General features: G+C 35.1%; 1 protein-coding gene across 1 annotated transcript in view; it reads left to right on the forward strand.

The window, feature by feature from the left end:
- LOC134855521 (uncharacterized) overlaps window positions 1-24,309 on the forward strand; it is a 93,399-nt gene extending 69,090 nt beyond the window's left edge. Inside the window, exons 7-9 of the mRNA XM_063872062.1 lie at window positions 3,113-3,236; window positions 21,178-22,405; window positions 23,005-24,309. Of these exons, the coding sequence (XP_063728132.1) occupies window positions 3,113-3,236; window positions 21,178-22,405; window positions 23,005-23,162 (1,510 nt within the window). The 3' untranslated portion in view covers window positions 23,163-24,309. The remainder of the gene's footprint in view (window positions 1-3,112; window positions 3,237-21,177; window positions 22,406-23,004) is intronic.
- Window positions 24,310-25,075: the final 766 nt, after the last annotated feature.

The following is a 25,075-nucleotide window of genomic DNA, read 5'->3' on the forward strand; positions in this document are numbered from 1 at the left end:
TATTGGACCCGTTTTCTCACATTGGGTTAGTTTTATGAAAAAAGTATCAATAATAAAAGGTTCCTAAAATTTAAAGAGCTTCATATTTTTACTCTTAAATTGAAAAACGTCCAAGAATTAGCCAATGATTCCTTCCGTTTCCTTGAAACCATTTATTTTTTAGCAACTTTATGTTGGCTACGTAAATAATTTCGTTACTATCATAGCAAATATTACAGAAGCTCTATCCAGATTATTCAGGATTTTTAAGATGGTAACTTGGTTTTATTTTTCTACTATTGAGGATGATAGAGTCAATGAACGTAGTTCAGTCTCTTATATAGGTCGCGCGATGACTTTTTTTCAGCATCAAATTTTTAGAATTTGTTCAGGCCCAAATTTACTTTTCGTGGTTTGACTTTTGTTGTCTTTATTTTCAGTTCATTTTTTTGTTTACTCTAGCGAGCTTGCAAAACGTTTTTTCCCAAACTCAACTCGCAAACAAAAGTGTTCATCAAAAAAGTTCACCTATTTGGTAGCACTTTTGCTATAATCACGATCTGTACCATTGGACATTTCATATCATCTGTTCTCTGGATTGTTTGTTGCTAGTGTTTGGGAATTTTTAAACTTCCGTGAGTGAGTGGAAAAGATCGCCTGTGTGTGATGTTAAAATCGGAAGTAGGGTTGATGATAGGAGTCACCGCAAAAACAGAATGGAAGAAAGCAGCTGTTTTTCCGCTCATCTAACTCTCCCCACGCAAGTCCGAAATTCAGTTTTGAAAAAGAAAGATTTAAACCTTATCATAATGCAATGAAACTTGGCACGGCGAACAAACTAACATGTTGTGAACACATTCGTTTTTGAAAAAAAAAGAGATAAGCAAGCGATCAACTCATAGATAGATAACAGTTGTGTTGATTGTTGTTTAGAGTAATTACTCTTGCGTTTAGCCAGCGTTATCAAACCGGAATAGAGTTTTTTTTCGGGTTAACAACTTGTTTAACAGAATCACTGTAATCATTTGTATCTTGATTCATAATGAGTTCAAACTTCTAGCGTTCCCGGCCGACTTAGCCTGGAGGTAACGATTGTGCCTGGGAATGAAAAGGTCTTGGGTTCGAATCTGAGCAAAACCTGTTTTTTAAACGGGAAATTTTCTGTTTCAAATAAAAATTGTCGGCCAATTATTTGTCTGCTTATCTGTTGTCGGCTTATTTGTCACATCTTGAAATCGTTTTTTTTTTGCTGTGTGAATTTTTTTAATAATGCTTTTAGTGTTTGGTTTACTCCTACAATTTGTAATTTAACTTACCTTGACTTCGTATTTCCTTCTTTGTTTTTGTTTGTGTCGCTTAAAAAAATTCTTCGGTCCAAATTATTTCGGCCTTTTTTATCCGCTCAATGACCTATTGTTCGTTTTTCTCCGAAATTTATACGGATTTTCAAAAAGAGGTTTTAATTGAAAAAGAGCGCGAACTCCACCTGTCGGCCTGTTTATTCCCCTAGAGTCTCTTTTCACTTTATCACTCTGTCTGCAGCCTTCGAAAAAGTCTATGGGGTAATATTTGACAACTACCCCTCTCAAAAAAGTTGAGTTTTTGGATTCAATCATTAGAACTGCCATTACAATAAGAAGGGCCATTACAATCGTTTTTAAATGCTCCCCTGCGGAAGTGGGTACGCACAACACTTTTTACACATAAGGTAATGGACCTCGGAATAGTAAATTTTTGATTTTGACCATTTTTCAAACTTTTTGAATATTCTCGAAAACTATCCTGCAGTATTTGTGATTTTGGGTTCAGTTCAAAGACGAGTTGTGGGAAGCTCATCTGCTTATGCGATTACTATCAAAATTTTCTGGCCCTCGGAAACGTCAATCTTTTGATGTTTAACCATTTTAAAATTTTTTGAATATTCTCGAAAACTCCCCTGCCATATTTGAGATTTTGGGTTCAGTTCAAAGAAGCTCATGCGGTTTTTACCTAAATTTTGTGACACTAAAAGTTTTGGCCCTCGGAAAAGTCAAAATTTTCATTTTTTGACCGTTCTGTTTAAAGTTTTTGACATTGCTCAAAAACTGCACTCCCAAATCTGAGATTTTAAGTTTATAACCTTTATAACTGGCTATGCCCTCTTTGTTTAGAAAAAGTTATGGCTTTCAATCAAGACGAAGTTTTGAAACTTGACAGTTTTTGCAAACTGTTTGACTTTACGCGAAAACTACCGTAACAATTCCCAGGTTGTCTTCTATCAAGAATCCCGGTTTTAGAAATCTTCTGTGCTTGAGCGGCCACAACCTGCTCTTTGCAGGAAAAGTCATGGTTTTTGGTACTCCTTTTGATCGTTTTTTTAGAACTTATGACCGTTTTTTAAGAAGCTTTTTGAGGCTTTAAATTACACAAGCAAATCTGAGATGAAAAGTTCAATTGAAAGAATTGGTGGCGATAATGGTTCCAGCAGAGGCGGCGGTTCCTTAATGATTTCTAAGATCAATGTTATCTTCCTGGGAAAGTTGATTATCTCAAAATAATCACTTCTCACTTATTTTAGTAGAGAAAACTAAAGTTTTGAGCGAAGTCCAATTTTTGAAATCATGATTTTAGTGCCACATCAATATCGCAAAATCATTCAGTATCAAACACATACCTCCACCTTTGGCTGATCCCCTATTTTTTTTTTAATCTAGACATACGAAAAGTTTGGTTCAACTAGTTTTGTTCAACATATATCATTTTTTTTCGGCTTATGTTTTTTTTATGTATGTGTTGTATCGCAAGTGGTGCGAAGCTCCGCTTCGTCTCTGTGTAGTAGTATATATTTAGTAACGGGGCAGATCCAGGATTTTCTCGAGGGGTGGGTTTTCAGAAAAAGGCATAAAAAGGCGTTTTTAGGCACTTAAGGGTTGTTTTAACCAAAAAAATGCGTTTCTTCCACGCGCGCTCCCTGTTAAAATTGGTGTATATTGGCGTCGAAGGCGTCTTTAGAACTTTTTTAAAGTCGGTCAGCCAAAATTGGATGTCTTAAAATAGTACCAAAGGGGGAACCCTTTGGGTCGGCAGTGAGGCGAATCGCTCAGGGAAGACCCCCCCCCCCTAAATCCTCACCTGTATTAGTGTGTTGTTTTAGGGTGGTGTGTGGGGGTAATGTGTGTGGAGGGGTGCGAGTGAAGAGAGTGGAGTGGGAGAAGAGACAATTGCAGACAGAAGTGGACAGATTGGAGCACCATCTCCACTCACTGTCCACTGCTCAAGTGAGTCCACTTACTCCTATCATTAATCTGGCTGTATGATTAATTCTATGTGCAATTCGGTCGCTTCAAAACCCTATAATCTATATTGTTACTACCCTCATTCTTAAACTCTCTTTTCATTTTCTACAAGCGAAGCTTAGGTTAAATTGGGAAACAGTTTTTTTCGTTGCAATTTATCATGTTTTTCGTTTTTTACATGTTTTTCTGTTTTTTTTTACTAGTGAATGGTAGACTCAATACTATGAAAACAAAGTTCATAATGAAACGAAAGTTGAACGAACTTCTTTATTACTTTGTTTCTTTACTTGAAAGCCTCGTGCGATGGCTTTTTGATGAAAGATCATTTAGCTTGTAATAATAACCAGTTGCTCCGACAAAGATTATCTAGTAGTTTGCGCAGAAAGAAACAGAACTTATGTTGAAGCTTCAAAAAGAACGTATTTTGTGATGAGATTTACTATTGAAAAACGTAAATTTACGTGTCCGTTCAAACTTTATGACAAAATTCAAATCGGTCAAACAGTTTGAACGCAGCTCAAACACGTGAACAGGCGGCGGTCGTCCATTTTGTTTTGTTTCAAGTTTTTAAAGAAAAAGGAAAATTTCAGCTGAAAATGCCATGAAGCTGTTTTTACTGGAACTGAATAAATTCTACTTCTATTATTTTAAAGAAGCTTTGAAATGGTTTTTAGTTTCACTTCAGAGAGGAAGTGTACTTGTAATCGGGAACTAGACTTTTTCCATAAATAACTTTTCTTGAAAATGTGCATTTACTTTCAAGTGACTGCAGTTGTAGAAACTGAAATAAACTATCTCTTATGAGTTAGGACCGATGGGTATAACTCATAGAGTAATTTCGGATAGGGTACACCGTCTGCTCGTCACGCTATCTTATTTTCGGCCGGATAGATTCGTGCAACTTCTTAGTCTAATACCGATCCTAATCTTACTCTTATACTATCTAGTCTCAGGTTGTTTAACTAGTCTCTGCTAGGCTCAATAGATCTAGGGTATACTGGTTTATTGCGGCTGCTGAAGTACTCGGGAGAGTTCAACTAATTTCTAAGTTAAATTCAAATCTCTCTGGTGCTGAAATTACAAGTAATTTCAGCACTTACAAATAAGTGGATTGTTAGTCAGATGGATCATGATTGGTTAATATTAAATACTTTACATTGGTAAAATATCTAATTTATCCAATCATAAAATGTAGTTTAGATCAGGTTCCACCCATCCGGGTTTTACAGAGTTTTTTAGAATAGTCTTTCTGCAATTCAAAGGATGGATGATGGACGTTGGTATTTGGCGAACATCTTATTTCTTCTGGGTTTTCTTATTAGAGAAGTCCCAGATTCAATCGTTGTGTCTTCTCAAGACAACGACTGGGTTTTCGCAACAAACTCAAATCTGATTTCAGAATGGTTGGCTATGTCAGGTTTTTCTGTTTCATTGATGAGAACTTCTTTGTGTTTGACCTTGTCTGGGAATGGCGTGGAGATTGTGCGTGGAGGGGATGCCTGGTTACTCGGATCTGTACGTATACTTGAACATCGAGGTGGTCATTGGTCTAGTTCAATGAAGTCCTTTTCTGCGAAGTCAAGTCGTACTCTAAATCCTTTGAGTTGTGATTGTGGGTGGCATATTGATTGTTGGTTGGCCATTCTTTCTCGAGTGTAGTAGGGTCGTTTTGTCTTTGGATGTTCGTCCTTGGTGTTGTATTCTGATCTATGTATTGCATAATGTAATTTACATTTTATAAAACTTTTATTAGTTTAATATTTTTTAATTATGATTTTAGTTAGTTGTTTTCACAAAAGCTTTTTGTTTTAGTTCAGTTATTTTGAAGAGTTACTCACCCTTGAGTAGCTCTTATTAAAAATAGGAGTGTGTGTCACAAAGCGTGGATGTAGCGCGGTGGGTTAGGCCGGCTATAGAGCATGCTCAGGACGTCCTTCCTGGTGGGTTAGGCCAGGAGTGGGAGTATGATTGCATGCGGTTTTTGTGAGAGGTCCTGTTATGTGACAACGTTTTATGTTGGGTTTGTTGTGGTTTTTCTTATGTTTTGTTGGTTGTGTCCTTTTTTCAAAAATCAAATTGTTTGTGGTATGGGTTTGTCTTTCGACTTTTTTGTGTTTTATTATTTCTTTCTTAGACTTTATAATAGTCTTCAAAAGAATAAATTATCCAGTTTTAAACTGGGTTAATCCGGTTTGGGTACCGTTGGTTTCCTTTTTCTTAGTCATGCTGTTATGCTATGTGTTGTGGTGTTTAGTAAGCTGCATTGGTTAGTTTTGTTTAGTATATAATTCCTTTCCAACCGGGTTAAAGGAAAGTTTGAAACTTGTTATCGTGTGTTAGAGTTGTTGAGTTGTGAAAGCTTGAAACTGAAATTCATTATTTAAACAATTCTTCGTGGGCGAGCTGTGCGAGTTTGGATAGAATTCTTGTGCGAGTGAATGAAAATATCAAAAGGTTAGTACTGCATTTGCTTCTTATTAATTTACTCAATAGAATTTCAATTTTACTGCTAGTTGTTGGGGAAAATTAAGTTACAAATTTTCATCATTATTAGATTTACTGCTTGTGGGGGAAAAATTTATAAATTAAAATACTGCATTGGTATTATATTTACTTAATTGTTGGTGCAAAAATTTAATAGGGTTTTAAACAGTTTTGAAGAAGTTTGCTATTTTTTATTTTTTCTTTTGTGAATTTTTCAGATGATCGTTGGATGAAGGCTAAAATTCTAAAGAAAACATGGATAAAGAATGGTGAGTTTCTAATATTTAAATTAGTTAGTAATATGTATAATTCATACTGTTAGTCGTCGGGGAAGAAACCGTGGGGGAAGATGTCGTGGATGAGATCTGAAGTTGTTAGTAATTTAGCTAAAATGCGGATGATATTTTTAGTTTGAAGTAGTGGCCAAAGCAATTGGAGTGCTTTAATGGTGGTTAGTTCTTCAGTGCCAACTGCAAATTCATAAGGTGTGTTTTGGATTAGATTATATAATTTGTGATTGAATTTAGTGTTATGGATGAATTCTAAAATGGGGATTTCTATAGGTTGTACAAATTCGTGTGGGATAAGGAAGGGTCGGGATTCTTCTGCGTTGAAGGTCTTGGTGATTGGACAAAAAATATACATTTGGGTTATGGGATCATAATTTCGAAGAATACCATGAAGGTTAGTATCTTTAATGCAATATGTGAAGTTAAGAAAGAATGGTGAGGTGTATTTGGAATTGATGAATTGAAAACGATGGTGTGGTTGTCTGGAGGGAGTGTGTAGGTCAAAGTGATTTTGGATGAAACGATAATAAGTATATGTGTGTGTTTGTTTAGTGCGCAACATAATATCGTGTGAGCAGTGCAAATCTCTTTCATGTGGTGCAAGGAAATGAAAGGTTAGTGAAAATATTTGGAAGCGTTCTTTAAAACTTTCGTAGGCTTGCGTGTCTGTTAGTGCTTCTGAAATAATGTGGTCAAATTTGCGATCGAAGATATTTAGTGTAAATACATATGGTGTTTTAATGAAAAATTTCTCGGTGATTTGTGGGTTAGCGAAGCGATCGTCGTCTAAGAATTGATCTTGGTTAGTTCTGATGATGTTATGATCGTAATATTCTAGTGTATATTCATTAGCTCGGGGTGCAGTGTGTGTTTTTAGTGATTTTTCATATCCAATGTAGGTAAATTGTCTAGATGTTAGTGGTGTAGTGAGTCGATATAGCATGTCCTTATTTCGTTCTATATCGATGTGAGTGTTAGATAATGGTAAGCAAAGGGGATTAGTAAAATGATAATATGAGGTCCAAGGAAGGGTAGGCATTAAAACGTATTCGTCTACAAAGTTACGTGTCGTGAGGGGTGTTTAAGGTGTATTGTGGAAATGAGGGTAAGGTGATAGCTAAAAATTCTTTTGTGTTAGTGTGTTTTGGATGGTTGATATATTCACGGGCTGTTCCTGGTTTCGCTGGGAAAGGATGGTTGGGGAACTTTCTTTTAAAAGTGCGGTAAGCTCTATTAGTGCTAAGTGAAGATTCAGTAGTTGTGGATGATGGTGCTAATGATTCGGTATAAATTGAAGAGGGTGTAGGGGTAGGAGGGTTGGATGAATCTATTGTGGATGAGATTTGGTTTATGGTTGGGGTGTCAAGGTGGTAGGGTTGTTGTTGTAGGGTAATGAAATTATCTAGTTCTGGGGAGATTCGGGGGGTGTCTGGAGAATGAGATGATTGGTCTGAGTGAAGTGAGGAGTATGTTGGAGTGACTTGGGAAGCATAAGAGGGTGTAGAATTGGTTGGGTCAGGGTTATTTGGTAGTATGGGTTGAAAAGGGGGTTGAGAAAAATTTGAGGAGTTGGTGTGAAAATTATTTGATGGAGATGGTTCAGAGTCGGCAAATTCATCGGGGGTTTCAATATTCGGGTTATTTAGTTGTGAGATGGAGAATAAAACTGAGATGTGTGAATTAGTATCGGAATTCATGCCGGATGTTACATTACTGGTGGGGAAATCGGGTGGCGGAAAAGCAAAAAGTGGTATTATTTGGATTGGAGTGGTGAGGTTGGTTGGGTGGGAATTTGATCGGTGTAGGGATCCAAGTTGTCGGCTCATCGTGGGCTAAAAAAATTATTATTTTGAGACTGAAAAGCGGTGGTATGGGGTTGTTCTATAATTTGTTCATAAGTATTTTCATCTTGTGAGTGGTGTGGCATTATATGTTGGATGGGACTTTGTGATATGGTTGGTCTAAAATTTTGATTATGTGTTATGGCTAAATTTCGAAAATTACGTGGGACTAGGGATAATGGATGGTTATGTGGTAGGGGTGGTAACTGTGGTGCTGTTGGTGTTGTGTCTACATTGTTATGTTCTTCGTCGTATGTGTTCTGTCTTGTTGCTATTTTTGTGTTATATTCTTTTATTTGTGCGTCTAAAAGAATTTTGTTTATAGATGTAGAAAAGATTGCAAAAAATCCTGCAAATAGTATGCGTGCTACACTTGCTTGTCTATTGACTTGTGTGTGTATAGCACATGTGTTATAGATTCCTTTTAAGAGTGAAAAAAGAAATCCAATAAAGTTAAACATTGCGTATAAAATAGTCAATTTTTCTAAGATGTAGTAGGGCCATCCTAGAAAATCAAGAATTTCATTCTTGAGTGTAACAAAGCTAAAAATATTGATAGGTGATATATCTTGGGGACGGTATTTTTCACCGTTTAGATATATATAATCTTTAATGTCTTTAAAATATCCGCTATAGTCTTGCGTATAGATGTCTGCAAATCCTGCGGTTTCTGCAAGTTTGCGTAAGTTTTGGTCAATTGATTGTCTTTGTATTGTGTCCATTTGTGTTAATAATTCCTGGAATTGTTGTGTTCTAATGTGATGTTGAATATCTGATTTTGAGTATATTCCTATTGATTGTAAGTCTATATTTGGGTTTCGAGCGATAGCGCGAATGCTTTCTGGTGAAAATTTTTTGAGTGATTGCATTAATGTGGGATATGGGGTGAGAAGGTAATATTTATCTTCATCAGGGTTTAGTTGTACTACGTTGTGGCTATTTTCTGATCCACATGGGACTGCGGTATCCCAGAAATAGGTTCTTCGTGAAAGTGTGTCAACGAAATGTACTTTATTCTTATAAAAGATAGGGATTCTTTTATAGCATCGTTTATCTTCAAAAACGTATAGTGGTGATACTTTTTTAGTACAAGTATAAAACCATAAGATGTTTCCTTCATAGTCTAAAAAATTTGATCTATTTCCTGATAGTAAATATCCTGCGTAGGGTATTTTTAATACTGCTAGTGCAAGTGATTGTAATATTTGTGTTCTTTCTAATTCGCATAGTTGGTGTAGTGTTTCTAATTCGGAGAGTGACATTTCTTGAAAAATTCGGCTAATCGTATAGTCTAGTTTCATGTCTAAGTGAATATCATAGTGGATATTACCAAAATATGTACTATTCATTAGTGATAGTTCTTGTAGACGTGTGCTTTGAGCGTCTTGGGGTTTTAGATGTCCACCAGGTTGACCTGTATTCTTTTGAAAATTAACTGGTATATATGATGTTCCTTCATTTAGGGGATGACTTGTGGCGTATGGGTCGACTTTTATTTTTCCAGTGGTCATGTCGAATCCATTTTCGTATTCAACTAATATTTCAGAGTATTGTGTTTTGTGAAGTGGGTTTCTGTATTTACATGCAAGTTCTGTTTCTTGATATATTTGAAAACGTGTTAATTTATTTTCTATATTTTGAATGTTTCGAAAATTAGAACTTATTTTTCGTAATGGATTTACTTGTTCATATGGTATTGATTGTATAAAATATTTTTCGTGAAATTTTATCATACGAGCGTGTATTTTTGCTACTTGAAATGTTGTACATGTGTCTTCGGGGAACCAAACAATTGTTGCTTGTGTTCTTGTTGTAGGGTCACAATAACCTTGGTCGTTTTTACAAGGTAATCTAATTCCTTGATAGATCATTGTGTTGTCTGATAAATCTCGTGTGAGTTGTATTTTTTCGAGTTGTATTTTCCAATCGAAAAACATTATTTCTTGGTATCCCTCATTTTTTGTGTCTGCTTTGCAGTTTGATGGGTCATTTATACCAATGTGTGGTATCCAGTGTTTATCGTGCATGTCATAGGTTAATCGTCCGTGTGCGCCGTTATATGGGTAATTTTCATCTAATTTTATATGTCCTTGATATCTTTCAAGTTCTGCTTGATGTACAGAATCTGAAAAAACTTGAAAATATACTAACTTTCTATCTGTGTTTTTATTTTTTGTGATGTTTAGTCGGAGTAACTCGTTTTTACAATCTTCGGGATTGAGATGTAAAAGTCGTTCTATATTACTCTGGTAGAATGATTCATGGTCAAGTCGGTTTTTATTTCCGTTTGAGACTTGTGAACAATGTACTTTCTTTTCAGAAAATGTTGCTGTGAATTTATATCCTATAACTGTAGTTGCTCGGGCTTTTGAATAAAGTGTTGCTATTACATTTGTAGTTTCTATGGCTTGGGGTTCTGTTTCGCATTGTGATACTTGATTTATTGCATACTTGTGTAGTGTTTTTTGTTCGTTTTCTTCACAATCGTAATGTGTTACTAATAAATCTTGGGGTCCTGTGCGGGGAGAAGGGTTTATGTTTTGATTTGAGATTACTAGAAAAAGGAATTGGGAAAAAATTAATAATTTTAGAATATACATGTGTATGATAATCCTGAGTATGGGTTATAAAATGTGATGTAACCAATTGTCTTTTTGGTATATCTGTCGTATTTATATATTACTTCAGTGGTTATAAATGGTGGTGGTAGTGATTGAGCTGTTATGTTTGGTGGATTTAATGGGTAGGGATGTTGAGTAATGTTGTTTAATTTAACTGTGATTTCAAACTTTAATTGTAAACTGTTTTGTTGGAGTATTTGGATATTGTGATCACGGATATCGTCGTGAATGTCTTGTCGGTATTGTAATCTATTAAGTGCCCAGTTGTGAAGGCGATTACTTTCTAGATGTTGTCCAAATAATGGTGGAGGTGCTGTAAATGTATTCCAATCTAGTCTTAAAGGGATATTTGTTGATGATTGCTCTCGATATCTAGCGTCGAGGTTATTTGGGAAATTTAAGTTAAAAGGTGGTGGTGAAATCTGGCTTATTGATGGTGTTGATGGTAGTGATAATGTTTCTGGTAGTGATGAGGATGTTGTTGTATCCGTAGAAATATCTATTGGATCATTGACTAAATTTAGTTCACCTTGTGTGAATGAATGTGTTGTCCAATATGGTAGTCGTGATGCCTGGTTTGGGGGGTTAAAGGGATTTTCACGTATTTGTTCAGATGTTGGTGTTGAACCTAAGTAATCTGATGGTAGGCTTGAGGTGCTACGTTGTGAAAGAAGCGTAGGGGTTTCTGGTAATATACCAATGGGGTTTTCTGGAGTGTTTTGTGATGGGGATTGAGGTATATCAAAATGAACTCGGGGAGTTTGAAAATTTCTGTTTCGTCGAGGATGTATAATTTGTCTATTTATTTCGACTGTATTTTGGTTTTGACTAGGATTTCTTATTCTACTTAATTCTTGTGGTAGTGTTGGGTATAAGTTATATGTTGGTTCGCTTAGAGGTGCTTGTCGTTGAACTGGTTCTAGTGGTTCTGATAAACGAGCGTGTCGTTCATCAAAAGTGTATGGGTTATCTTGAAAGGAAATTCGTGTAGATGTTTGAGGATTTTGGGTAGTTGAAGGTGTTGTTGGATTATCTTGGGATGATGTCGGTGAAGACTGACTTTGTGACTGTTGGGTAGCAATTTTTGATAGCTTTTTGGTCTATTCTTTTAGTGAAAAAGTTTATGTTTATTATAGTATTCTTCTAAGAAAAGAATTAGGAGGATTGTTGCTAGAGCGAATGTGATGATTGCTTTCTTTATACATTTGCATATGGTCAAAATGAGGGATGATAGAAATGTTATGAAAATTACAAATAGTAGAAAAATATCAGTTCTACTGAAAATAGTTCGTATCATTTAGACAAGTTGTATGAATCGTACCTGTGGATATAATCAAGGGTTTTTGAAAGTTGGAGAAATAGTTCGAATATAGTGTAGAAAATTAAAAAAATATTACAAAAAATGATAAAGATTATTAGAAAAGATTCAAGGATATCAAAAAGAAATATTATGAAAGTTTCAAGTATCGTAAAAAATAGTTTGATGTTTGTGATAATTTTTGTGACTGTTTGATAGAAGAGCATTTAAGAAATGACTTCTTGATCGAATATTTTTTGTTGTTTGGGGCAATTTTTAAGTGTGGTCGGATTATTTATTGGTTTTTTGACAAGTGGGTTGAGTTTTGTGAAAAATTGTTGGGGGCAATTTTTATGGTGATCGGGAGGTCTTCTTTGTCTTTATTTTCATTTGTCAAATGATCTGGGGTATTTTTGAGATTTTTATACTTTAGGCTAAATAAAATGGTCGTTCTTTTACTTTAGGCTAATTTAACATATTTGTTTGGGGGATATTTGAGGTCTGAGTTGGGGAAATATTGTTGATCTTTGGTTTATTAGATAAGGGAGGGTTATGATATTATGGTGATATTTATTTTAGTTGTCAAGTTGGAGTGGTTTGCTTATTTTTGACCTGGAGGTCGTAAAGTTATAGTTATAGATATGCCTGGAGTTTAATATCGTTCGTCTAGTTGGTTTGTGTTAGAGTTAGAGAAGGTGACGGATTGGATGAATCCTATTGGCTAATTATGAACTAGAATCGCTGCGTGTTTGTCAGCATGTTATTTTGAAAAATGAAAGTGTAAAATGTTTCAGAGGTGCAAAGATTATTAAATGTAGAATCAAAGTTGTTTTTGAAATTCAACTTTCTTTAATATTTTAGATTGTGGGATGAATAATTTATAATTTTTACGTGGTTGATTTCTAAGTCGTGAAGACTCTCTATGTTCTGATTTGTCGATTTGTTCTTGGGGTATTATTTGTTCTGTCATTTTTCTATTTTTTCTTTCTTTTTGAGATGTATTTTGGTCTAGATTTTTTGTATTGTTTTTTGTGGTGGTTGATTTTGTATTTTGATTTCCGAGGTGAATATCATTTTGTTCCTTTGTTGTATTTTCCGTATGTGGGTTATTTTGAATAACTTTTAAAACTGTAAAAGAATATAATTGAGTGTGATTTATCGGGGGCGGCCTTCAGATTTTCGTTCTGAAGTATTTGGTGATATTTTTCTAAAACATTGAACATTTCCTCTTTTGTCTGTGATTGCATAAAAACATCGTCTAAATAGGTGATTGCGTTTTTCTTGAGTATTAGTGGTCGAAAAATTTTGCTCATAAAAGCTGAAAATGCTGCTGGTCCTATGGATATTCCATAGAATAAGCGGTTGAATTCGTATTGTTGGTTTCCAATAACAAATTGTGTTAAACGTCGTGATTGTTCATCTAATGGCATTTGGTTATATGCACTGTTCATATCGGCGGTGGTAAAGTATTTTCCGTTTATTTTTGTTAAAATAACTTGTATTGGTTCAATGGGCCAATTACACTTTGATTCATCTATGAGTGAGTTGAGGTATCTAGCATCGAGAACAATTTTTAATGATTCTCCTTTGGCTAGAATGATAACAGGGTTGATAAATGTGTTGCCTTTTGGTTGTTCTTCTTTGTTTACTGGTGATATAATGTTGTATTGTTCTAAAATGTCGAGTAATCTGTTCACTTTATCGTGTAAGTGAATTGGTACTTTACTTGCTCTTTGTTTTTTGAAAACTGCGTCTGGTTTTAATGGGAGATGTAGTGATGAGCTGATTTTGCCAACATCAAATTTGGATGTTGCATAGACTGATGAATATTTAATTAGCTGTTTGGCTAGTTTTTCAAATTCGTCTTGTGTTATTTGTGAATGTTGGAAATTAAACATTGTTAAAAATTTCTGTTGGTTCTCTGTGTAGTTACTTATGTTGAATGTAGGTTTGAAATATGGGGTTTTTGTGAAATAATCCGTATTTCTGTTTTCGTTACTTATTATATTATTTATAGATAATTCTTCATTAAGGATTGTGGATTGGCAAATATCTAGTAATTGGAGTATATTATTTACACGATATGCTTTTTCGTGTATTGGTGATATTGTAGCGTTGGTTTCGCAATAGCCTAAAAGTCCTAAAGGTAATGTTACTTGGTAAGGTGTATTGTTGTATACATGTAAGGAAATAATATCTGAATTCGAGTTTTTCAAATATTTTATTGATGAGATTGTGATTTTGAAAAATTTATGAATAGGTTTGAATTCAAAATCTGACATATAAAATTTTTGTTTGTTTTGCTTTTTATCATATTGGTGAACTTGCTTTATTGAAAAATTGTATCTGTTTCCTGATAGTGGTTTCAAGTGTTTTCTTTGTTGGTTATATATTGGATAGAATTTTGAAAAGAATGGTGGTTGTTTATTTAATCTTTGAAAAAATGTTAGGGATGTGTCTTTTGTTTTTGTATATTTATCTTTGATTAATATTTTACTATTCAAGATGTTGATTGTTGGTATATATTTAGAGATAAATGGTATTCCAATGATATTGTGTTTAATATCAGTGATATGGAATATTTGTTTAAATGGTTTGGTTAAAATTTTGTTTTGCTCCATTGTTCTTGTGGGGAGAAGAAATAATTGAATTTTTCCGTAGTTTATTAATGTTGATCCTTGTGCTGTTGCTAGTTTGCTGGAGGTTTCAAGAGGCGTTAGCTTTGGGTGTAAGGTTTTTATTTCATTCCATGTGGGAATGTTTATTATATTTGATTCTGCTCCTGAATCAATTAAAAAATCAATTTCAAGATCTGGTGGTTGAAATTCTTTGCTTCTTGGACTTTCTAAAAGAAATGGTATTGTCCAAATTTTTTCTTTGGGTTGTTCTTTTTGTATGTTTTGATAGATGTGATTTGTATTCAAGCATTTTGTTTTTTCGTTCCCATTGGGTTGATTTGTAGTGTTTATTTCATTAGTTTTTTGTGTCGTCGGTGTGGAATGGACGGGTTCAATATAATAATTGTGAAGGAGTTCTGATTGATTCTCATATATGTGTGATGAAAAAGGTTGTTCATATATAACAGGTTCATAGTCATTTTCGACTTTTATCATATTGATGGAGAGAGTGTTTTCTGCATCGCTTTCTGAATCTGATGATCCACAGTTTATTTGATTGAGTTGTAACGTATCAGTTACTGTGTCATCAATACCTGGAGGGTCTGATGTTGTTTCTGGATTAGATTGTACTTGATTAACATGTCTTTGATGTTTAGGTGTACTACTTCTGTGGCGATTATTAGAATTATTATAGTTATTATTATTCCGGTGTGGTGATTGGGAATAATTTCTATAACGATTATTATAACTTGAGTGTCGATTTTGTGAATTATTTCGCGATCTGTTTTGGTAATTATTGTTTGGTCTGTTATAGTTCGATCTATTATATGAGTTATTCCTTGATTGATTGTTCGGGTAATTCTGGTTTCGGTTGTTTGAATAACTTCTATTCCGATTATTGGAGTAGTTTCTATTCCTATTGTATGATGAATTTCGTGATTGATTGTTTGGATAGTAATTGTTTCTTGATTGGGAATTAGATCTAGAAACAAATCGTTGTGTATTTGAATTTGATCTGGAGTAGTTATTTCGACTATTTGGTCTATTGTAGTGATTTTGTGATGAATTTTGCTTGTTTCTTCGTTCTGGTGATCTTCCTCTATAACTTGAGTTATATGGTGATTGATTTCTTGTATAGTTTGTATTGTTCGGGAGTGGTTTTCCTGAACTGTTGTTGCTGTAGACTGTTTTGTTCGGTAGATTTTGATCTTTTTTCATGTATTGATAGAATGATTTATTTGGTTCTTTATATTTTTGAGGTTTATTTTGATTGTCTTGCTGTTTTTGTCTACATTCAGAAATACTATGTCCGTATCGTCGGCAATAATTACACCATTTTTTGAAAGATGGTTTGCCTTTAAAGTTTGGGTGTTTTTCGTAAATATTGAGTATTTCAGTGATTTTTTCAAAGAGGTCTGTATCTGATTCCTGTATATTGTTTATATTTGCGGAAGCTGTTTCAATTCTGTTAACGTATTGTAATTTCAGATTTTCCGTTTCTTCGAGTTTCATCGTGATTTCTGCTTGTTCTAGTTTGTCTACTAGTTTTCGAAAATCTAAATCGGGTTCTCGAATTGAAGAAGGATGGGATGCTCTCTTTTTTATTGCTATTTTCCTTAATTGTGTTGTTAAGGTCATCATTAAGATTTCTGTCATCTTTGTGTTTTTATAGTCATGTGTATTTAATGAATATGCTTTTCGAACTAGTGTTTCGATTCGTACTGCTAATTGCTTGATGGTTTCGTTTGGTAATCTGCGAATTTCATTACATAAAACTCTTTGTTGTTGTTTGTTTCTTTCGGAGTCAAACATTTTTGAAAATTCTTGTGTAAACCTTTTCCAATTTGATTTTATTTCTATAGGCAATACTGAAAACCATTTTTGGGCTGCGCCATCTAAAGTTGTTTGTATTAACGCTGTGCGTCGATGTATCCAGTTTTGATGTAGTGGCGTATTAATTGGTTCAGGTCCTATATTTAAAATCAAATTTGCTGTTACTGCATTTAAATAATCTTCTACAGAATATTCAGGGTCTGTTCCTGTGAATACCATTAAAGGTTTATTTGATGTTATTGATGATCCACCCATAAGGTATGGATTCATAGTCATTTGTAATGATTCTGCTGCATTTGGCATTTGAGAAAAATTTGAAAGTTGATTTCTTGTTATTTCGTGTTGTTGAAGATAATATGGGAGTGGTATTTCATTTTGCATTTGTGTTGGTTGGTACGAGTTTGCAATCATTGGGTTTTGTTGCTGAATTGGTTGAAAAGATTGTGTATTAATTGGGTTTTGTTGCTGAATTGGTTGTTGATTTTGTGTATCTATTGGTTGTGGAGAAAAAATTCTATTATATGTATGTGGTTTCTGTATTCCTTGTCCACGATATTCTTGATTATAGGGTGCAAATATATCTGGTTGTAAAAAATCATCATCTGAGGATAAGTAATCCATTTGATAAGATGTTTGTTTTTTATTTTTATTTTGTTGAAAAAATGGATAGTTTTCACTACGATCCTGTGGAGGATGTAAATTTGTTTGGAAATTTACTGAATTAGGTGGTGCCATTGGGTTATCCCAGTTTCGAGATCTTGTATAATTACTAAATTTTTTTCGTGGTTGATAATTTGTTTTTGATGGATGTGTGTAATTATAATTATGGTCTGCAAAGTTGTTTCTAGTGAACGTTTTGCGTGTTTTTGGCGGTATTGTCATGGGTCTGTATGTTTGGTAATCCATGTGTGAATATTTTGGGGCAACCGAAGGTTTAACGGTTGATTGTAAGGTTACCTGTGTTTGTGAAGGGTTTGTATTTCTTGGTGTTGTTAAGTTTGGACGTATTGGTGAAATACTTTGTTGTGTAGTTGTTGTGTGTACGATTTCTTCATTTATGAAGTGTGATGGTGTCTGGATATCTTGTTGAGTAAGATTCCTAGTTCCATTGAGGTTTTCATTGTGTATGACTGTAGAGTTTAAACTATTATTTTGCATATCGGGTAAAAATGTATTATAGTTTAATGGTGTTGCATCAATGGTTAATGGTATTACTCTTACATAATCTCTTACATAAGATATCGTACTTATTGCTTGACTTGAGATTGATTGTGGGAAGTTTATGAATGCGGGATGAGACCATTCGGGGTCCCAAACATAGTCTGATTGTTCTGTAATGGCAGTATCATCGTTTGAGTTTTGGGGTCTAAAATTTTTTCTTGCTTGTGAAATTAAATCAATATTATGTGTGAAATAATCTATTATGAACCATGCCAAAATTTTTTGTAAGTCGTGTTTTGTATGTTGTGAAACTTCATCTTTCGTGAAATTTTCTTTAATTATATTTAGAAAACTAGAGAGTAGTGTGATTTCATGTCGTACTCTTATATGTTTAGATGTTTCTGTCGGTGAGACATTTGGTATCTGGATTTCGTTTTCTAATATCGAGATATAACTATATATTATCGCAAAAACTTCATTGGTGAATATGGAGTTTGCTCTTTGTGAGTTATGATATTGGATGCTTTTTATATATTCTGAGAATACTTTTGAAAATTCTAAATCAAGGTCGTCTGTTTGAATTATATATTTACTGTGATTCTGGTTTGGTGAGCTGAATTCTATGGAGTAGATTCCGTATTGTTGTGTTAGGTTACATATATCTTTTAGATAGTGATCGATAATTTGTCTTTTGATTTTTACATCTGGGAACTCTGTTTTACATGGACTGATTCCGGGTTCAAACAAATTTAAGAGTAAATTTTTGCAAAATATATGCTGTCCTCTATCAGTGGTTGCATCTACTATAAAGGGGAAGATATCATCATCATCTGGACTTTCTTCACCTGGGGTGTGCGTTGAGCTCATTTTTTCGTTCGATGACTGTTCATATGTAATTATCAATGTGTCTAATTGGTTGATTCCAATTGTATAAATGTACTGGTTTGTGTTTATACTGCTTTTTTATTCTTCTTTTTCCTCTTTTTGATGAATTTGAAGTTGTTTCTGAGTCGGAGAAATATAATTGATCGTGAATTGGGCAATTTTTATCTATTGATTCTTTTAGTTTATAAAGTTCGTCTAAACTGTTGGTTTCTGATTCTGAAAATGCGTTTCGATTTTTTGAAAATCTTTTTCGTGTTATTTGTCTTTGTTTAGTTATTATTTTTCTCTTTAGTGTTTGTCGTTTTGTTCGAATGTATCCAACTGTTTGTGTATGAGGTGTGATTACAAGGTCGTATTTTTTGTTATCTATTTCACAATTGTGTAAAACGATTGTTTGTTTATTTCCTAGGTTTTTAAATGACATAAGGTTAAGGATGACGGATGCAAAAGGTTGTTAAATGATTTCTATTTGCTTAAACTGTTAGTCCTTACGATTTTTTTGTTAGCTTAACCTGGGTCTATTTGTTCAGGGTTGGAGAGAAAAGTATATCTATTCCGAAGAATGATTTTTTACTTTCTCGTGGCTAGTATAAGCTAAGGTGTTAACTTACTTTATCTTACTTAGGGGTAGTGATTGTGTTCAGGGTTGGAGAATAGTAAATCGATCCACAAGGTTCAGGTATAATTAGAACGCGAGTAGTTCGTTAGATACTATTTTAAACTTACTAAGTCTAAGATTTATCCTGGGTCTGGTAAGAGGGGGGATCAAGTGAAGGATGAATAACCGAAGTTCTTCACTGTTTATCCTAATTTGAATGATTAGTTTTGTTCAAAAATTTCTATTAGTCCTGGGTTTTTAGAAAGGGTTGGATAGTGAATCGACGTTTGAGGTCGTTAGACACTAGTTAAGTGGGTGGGGGAGAACAAAGTTGTTCTTTTTGATCCAAGGATAGGCCTTGATGATCAAGTTTTAAATTTAATTAAATAGAAAATTATTTAAGATCCAAGGATAAGCCTTGATGATCTGATTTTAAAATTAAGTGAATTTAAGTTTAAATAATGATTTAAATTTGTGTAGAGAAAAGATTTAGTGTTTTTATGATATTAGTGAGCTTATGAATGCTGTTATGTTTAGGCGATGAAGCTGGAACAACAGGATGATTTATAATTACTAACCATTTACTGTCATGCTACTAATTTTTATTTTGATTTTTCAATAAATATTTTTCAAACATGTTTTGTATATTACTGCAGAATTTAGGAAAACGATCTGAGATCTTTTTATCAATCGTTATTGTATATTAATAATTTTGTTTAGCGCCTGAAATGATTTTGAACATTGACTTCAAAATTTTATGTTTGCAAATGAAAATCTAAATTCATTGCTAGTAGTATTCTAAATACAAAAGTTTGTGTTGGCTTTTGCCGAACTATCATATAACTATATGGTAAGTTTCTACTTTGTCGTATGTCGTCTCTGGTTCGAGGTCTTCTTCCAATTCCGGGTAGTTCTGTTATCGTTCGGAATATTGGCTCTGATCTATTGAGTCGTAGAGACATTTCGATTAAATTATCGTCGTATAACATTTTGTAAATGTTTTGTCTAAATTCTAATCTATTATTGGTTAATTCTAAGCTATTAAGGTATTGTTCGAGACTTATGGTCGCACCAGATGAGTTAGGACCGATGGGTATAACTCATAGAGTAATTTCGGATAGGGTACACCGTCTGCTCGTCACGCTATCTTATTTTCGGCCGGATAGATTCGTGCAACTTCTTAGTCTAATACCGATCCTAATCTTACTCTTATACTATCTAGTCTCAGGTTGTTTAACTAGTCTCTGCTAGGCTCAATAGATCTAGGGTATACTGGTTTATTGCGGCTGCTGAAGTACTCGGGAGAGTTCAACTAATTTCTAAGTTAAATTCAAATCTCTCTGGTGCTGAAATTACAAGTAATTTCAGCACTTACAAATAAGTGGATTGTTAGCCAGATGGATCATGATTGGTTAATATTAAATACTTTACATTGGTAAAATATCTAATTTATCCAATCATAAAATGTAGTTTAGATCAGGTTCCAGTTAGTTCATCGTAGATAGTAAATATTTTTTCAAAATAATCTTAGTGAAAAAGGTAGACTTTTTTCAGATTCGTGGTTTTCGTCCTAATTACTATCGGCTCTTTCATTTTTTAAATTCAAATGCAGTTTTTAAGACTAAGGAACGTAGTGAAGACTTGTATAGGTCGTAGTGATTTTTTTTGTTTTCATTTTCGGGAAACTCTTAAAATGCTCTAATAGCTACAGATGTGCATTCTTTCATAATAATGCATTTATGGATGCACTTAGGTATAATGCACTTTTTGAGTTCAATTGAAATTCATCTGCTGAAGGTGACGTAAATAGCACTCTCCAAATACGAACGTGGAAATGGCGCAAAAAAATCAGCTTCAAGAAAAACGCTCTTGAAATTTTTCATTTTTAGTCTAATTTCGAGCGAATAAGGTGGGCGAGCAGGCTTACAATGCATTATTTTTGCTTAATTTAAGCCGTGAAAAATTGGTTTTCTTCAAGTTAAAATAGTTGTTGGAGCTTTTTGCGCCATTTTGGAAATCAAAAACTTTCCAAAATTTCTCTCAAAATTCAAAAAAATTCTGCTAAACAGTTTTTTTTGGTTTTCGTTTTTTAGACATTTTTCTTTAACAACTGGTTTCCCCTTTGCATATTTTATTATGACTCTCAAATATGCCTAGTTCTAGTTTTCCATTCCAGAAAGAAAAAACCTTTTTTGTATTTTTTTTGTAAGACTATGGTCGGAGCATTCTGTGCTTTTTCCTCAGTAACCTAACCGGCTATCCTTGTTTCATTTTGTGATGTGTTTTGCGGTGTAGGATGAGCTGTACGGTAGAGTGTGGGCGGCAGAGTCACGTGCAGAGGTTGGGGAGAGAGTGACACAGATTGTGAACAACTTCATCATCATGCATGAACAACAACAACGACAGGAGCACACTCACAATCGACTGCTGACCAGAGTGAACAACAGCAAGAAGAAGAAGAAGAATAGAGAAGAGAGTGAGAAAAGAACTGAAGAAGAAGAAGAGGAGACATTTGGGAAGGAGAGAGAGATGAGAGAAACAAGTGAAAGAGAGTCTCCTCTGAGTCTTCTGCAGAAGAGACTGCGGGAATGCTGCCAATGTTGTCACTTCTGTTGCAATAGTCGCCACCCAACAACCACAACAACAACAACAGCTGGTAATACTGGAGAAGATGTAAAAAATGGTGACAACTACTTCAGACTTCTACAACTCACAACAGATGCCAGCAGTAGTCGATACACTTGCATGAACAACAAGACAAAGAAGAGTCCTACAATGATTTCTGCGAGTCCACTTGTTAGAACAAACGCAAACAACCAGCAGCAGAGCTTAGCTTCAATTGGTGGCATTGAGTTGAGTCGACCAAACCAACAATCGGACAGCAAGTGCAATAGAGTTGAACATTATCAGTGCAAACAAAACACAATCAACAACACTACCACAAGTCAAAGTTGGATTCCATGTTCTGAAACTACTACTAGTCCTCGTGATGCCTCTTGTAATGGTATCACAAGCACTAAAAGGGAATCGCCACCAGAAGCGGGATTGGAAAATAGAGGAGGAGAAGATAATACATGTGTGCAGTTGCATCAAACTGGACCAGATTGTGTGAACAGCTTTAATTGCAAGTCATCATCGTCATCTCATGCTTCCAACTCCTTCTGTTCCTGCCAGGGTCAGAGTGGTTGTTCGTTGGGAGTGTCGATCAGTGAGTTGATAGACCTCATAGTGGAGATGGAGGTAGAAAGTAGCATCGGGATGAGAGAGTGTTCCATGACAGAGGACACTGGTCACTATTGCAATAATAGAATGGATGGCAGCAGTTGGAGTGAGAGGACAGAGTGTAATGGGAGCAGTAGGAGAGTAGGGGGAGGGGGAGGGAGTGGGGGTGGGGGAACTGGCAGTGGAGCTGGAAGGGGAGTGCGAAGTGTGAGTTGCCAGACATTCCCAGTGCCCCGTGGTCTGCTGTCCAGTAACAAGCGAAAACAACAACAACAACACAGCCTCAGCCAGAAGAGTTTTGGTTGGTATTCACAAATTTGAACAAACTTTTTTTGGCGAACTTGCCATGGGCCATATTCTTCTCCTGTTCAAATTAAGCAGCACAATTATTCGAAATTGGAAGTGACATTTTGCGTGGCCCTAAATAGTTTTGTTTTATAGTGCGATAGGGATAGTTTTTGTTTCGACCACAAAGTCAACAGCAACTAAGGATTCAGGCGTGTTTATTTCATACGATTGGCTCTTCGGAGAGACTCGAGTGAATACAGCCTTTGATTTGATCGTTCAAACAATTTTATAAGTCTGTTGAGCAAAATCGGTGGTGATGGATATGTTAATTGCACTGAATACGTTATTAAATAGTCCTTAACGCCAAAGTCCTCCTGATACCAAAACCCCTCCAAAACTGTCTTTAAAACTAAGAAAAAATTCCATATGCCGCTCTGATGATAACAATAATAAAAAAGAAAAGAGGCGGCCATCCTTGTTTTGCTTGGGTTCGCTTGTTTTTTTTTTCATTTTCGTTACTTCGTTTCTCCTCTTCGTTGTCGATGCGTACAAATATATAACGAGGGGGGGGGGGGGTAATTCTATAGGTGGCCTTACATGAAGTGTGTTTAGGTGGCAGCAGTGGCGGAGAGAGGGGAGGGGGGACTACTAGTAGTGGGAGAGTGTGTGCAGTAGTGGAGAGTATGGCGGTGGGGGAGAGCAGTGCCTCTGGGGACTGCAAACTACTGCTGGACAGCATCTACAGGGCCATACAACAAGCCAAGACATGACACAGGTGGAACAGAGACACAACACAGGCCATTACATTGGAACACCACAACACTTGATAGAACAGGCGGCCACACAGTGCAGTATGAGAGTAAAAGAGAGAGAAGAGACACAGATAAGACATACAAGGAGCACAGAGAAGGGCAGAAGATGTGCCATAAAATATAACAGAAGAGAAGAGAACAGAAAGATATGTGACATTGAAGAAAAAGACAGATTGTGCAATGGATTGAGTTGAACTGAACTGAATCTGCCCTCATATGCAAACACTGCACCCCCCTCTCTCTCTTTCTATTCTAAGGAGACGCATCTGAACTGAACTAATACTGAATTATACAATAAAAGTGCTATTCTGATTGGCTGCTTATTCTGCTATTAGCATCTTGCGTGCAGTTATCCATTGAACTATTACCAAACAGTGCATTATTGTATTATAGTCTGACCAGCTTGCTTGTTCGAAGCGCAGTGGTAACAAAGAGCCTGTTAAAATTGTGAGCAATTCAAACCATTTCTTTCTCTCGTCCTCAATCGTCTATAGGGGGAGCATTTTCCAGCTTATTCTCATGCCCTCTTATGGCTCCTGGCGACTTTTTTAAATCTCAAACCAATCTTGTTCTGCCAATTTTAGATAGAATTAGAGTAGATAATTGTTGCAATACTTTTACACATAAAATGTGGGATGAAGAATTGAAACAGTCGAAAGTGTTCTGAGAACAGCAAATATGTACCGCCTTAAATCTACCATGGTGTCAAGTGCTAACCATGTCCTGTTAGAAGCGACCATCTGAATAATTTTTTTTGCCAACATTTAATTCCAGGCATCAATAGATTCTGAAGTTGGTCCAATTTTGAGTCCATTATTTCCACGTTTATGGACATAGCATTAGATTGTAAATGCCACTTGTTTGTAAGTTATCATATAGTTTATAAGTTATGAAATATTTATCTGTTTTGTTTGTAGTATTTTGCATGATGATTTGGTGACTATGTTTTGTATTTTATTAGTTCTCTCTCTTAAAGAGTTTGTTGCTTTCTCAAATTGGCTTCGAAGGGTCTTCATCATTATTCCCTCCCCCTCCCCATGACTAGTAAGAATCAAAATATCGCCCGTACACTGTTATTTGACTATTATGTGTGCTATAATTTACTGGGAGGGGACTATAATGGCAAAGACCCGCTTCGCATCCTCTGAAATAAAAGTTTAGTTTATCTTTTTTTCAAAAAATCGTGCTACCCATATCCAATGCTCCACAAGTATTTGAGTGTCAGAGAAAAGAGGCAGTTTAGAATTTTCTCGGGGGAGGGGGGTTTGATTTTGAAAACAATTTCGAAAATTTCGTCGACCTTTTTTTCTACCAAAATGATTTCCGAGCGCTCCTAAAGCACTTAAAAAGCCTTTTTGCCCATTTTTTTTTGCCCAGCAGGCAAAATTTTGAAAAAACATGCCAAAAAGGCGTTTTAAGGCACTTTTTGGAAAAAACCGAAAGCGCTCTTAAAAATATTAGGGTCCATTACCAAAAATAGAAATAAAGGATACCTCAAATTACTACAAAGGGGGGACAAAAGGTTGCAAGGTTGCAAATTATGATCTTCGATTACAAAAGGAGCTGGGGCGAAAAGACATCATTAATAATGTGATGAATGTGTTCTTTGATTGTCGAAACTTGGAAAATTTTACTTGAAAAGTGCTTTTTGTTATCTTTAACAACTCTATTGATTTATTTAAATAGGTTAATCTGAGAGTAAGCTTAGCTTGTCACGTCAAAACGATAAAAAAACTACGCTTAGTCATTAAGTTCACATTAGACCGAAACTGAAAGTAATTTTTAGAAACTTACAGATGGTTGCTGAGCAAGTAACACAGAATGGTCAAACAAGAGTGTCAGCAATCGTAGCGAAGAAACTTTTATTGGTT

This window comes from Symsagittifera roscoffensis, chromosome 10, assembly GCF_963678635.1.
Source record: "Symsagittifera roscoffensis chromosome 10, txSymRosc1.1, whole genome shotgun sequence".
Classification (NCBI taxonomy): Eukaryota; Metazoa; Xenacoelomorpha; order Acoela; family Convolutidae; genus Symsagittifera; species Symsagittifera roscoffensis.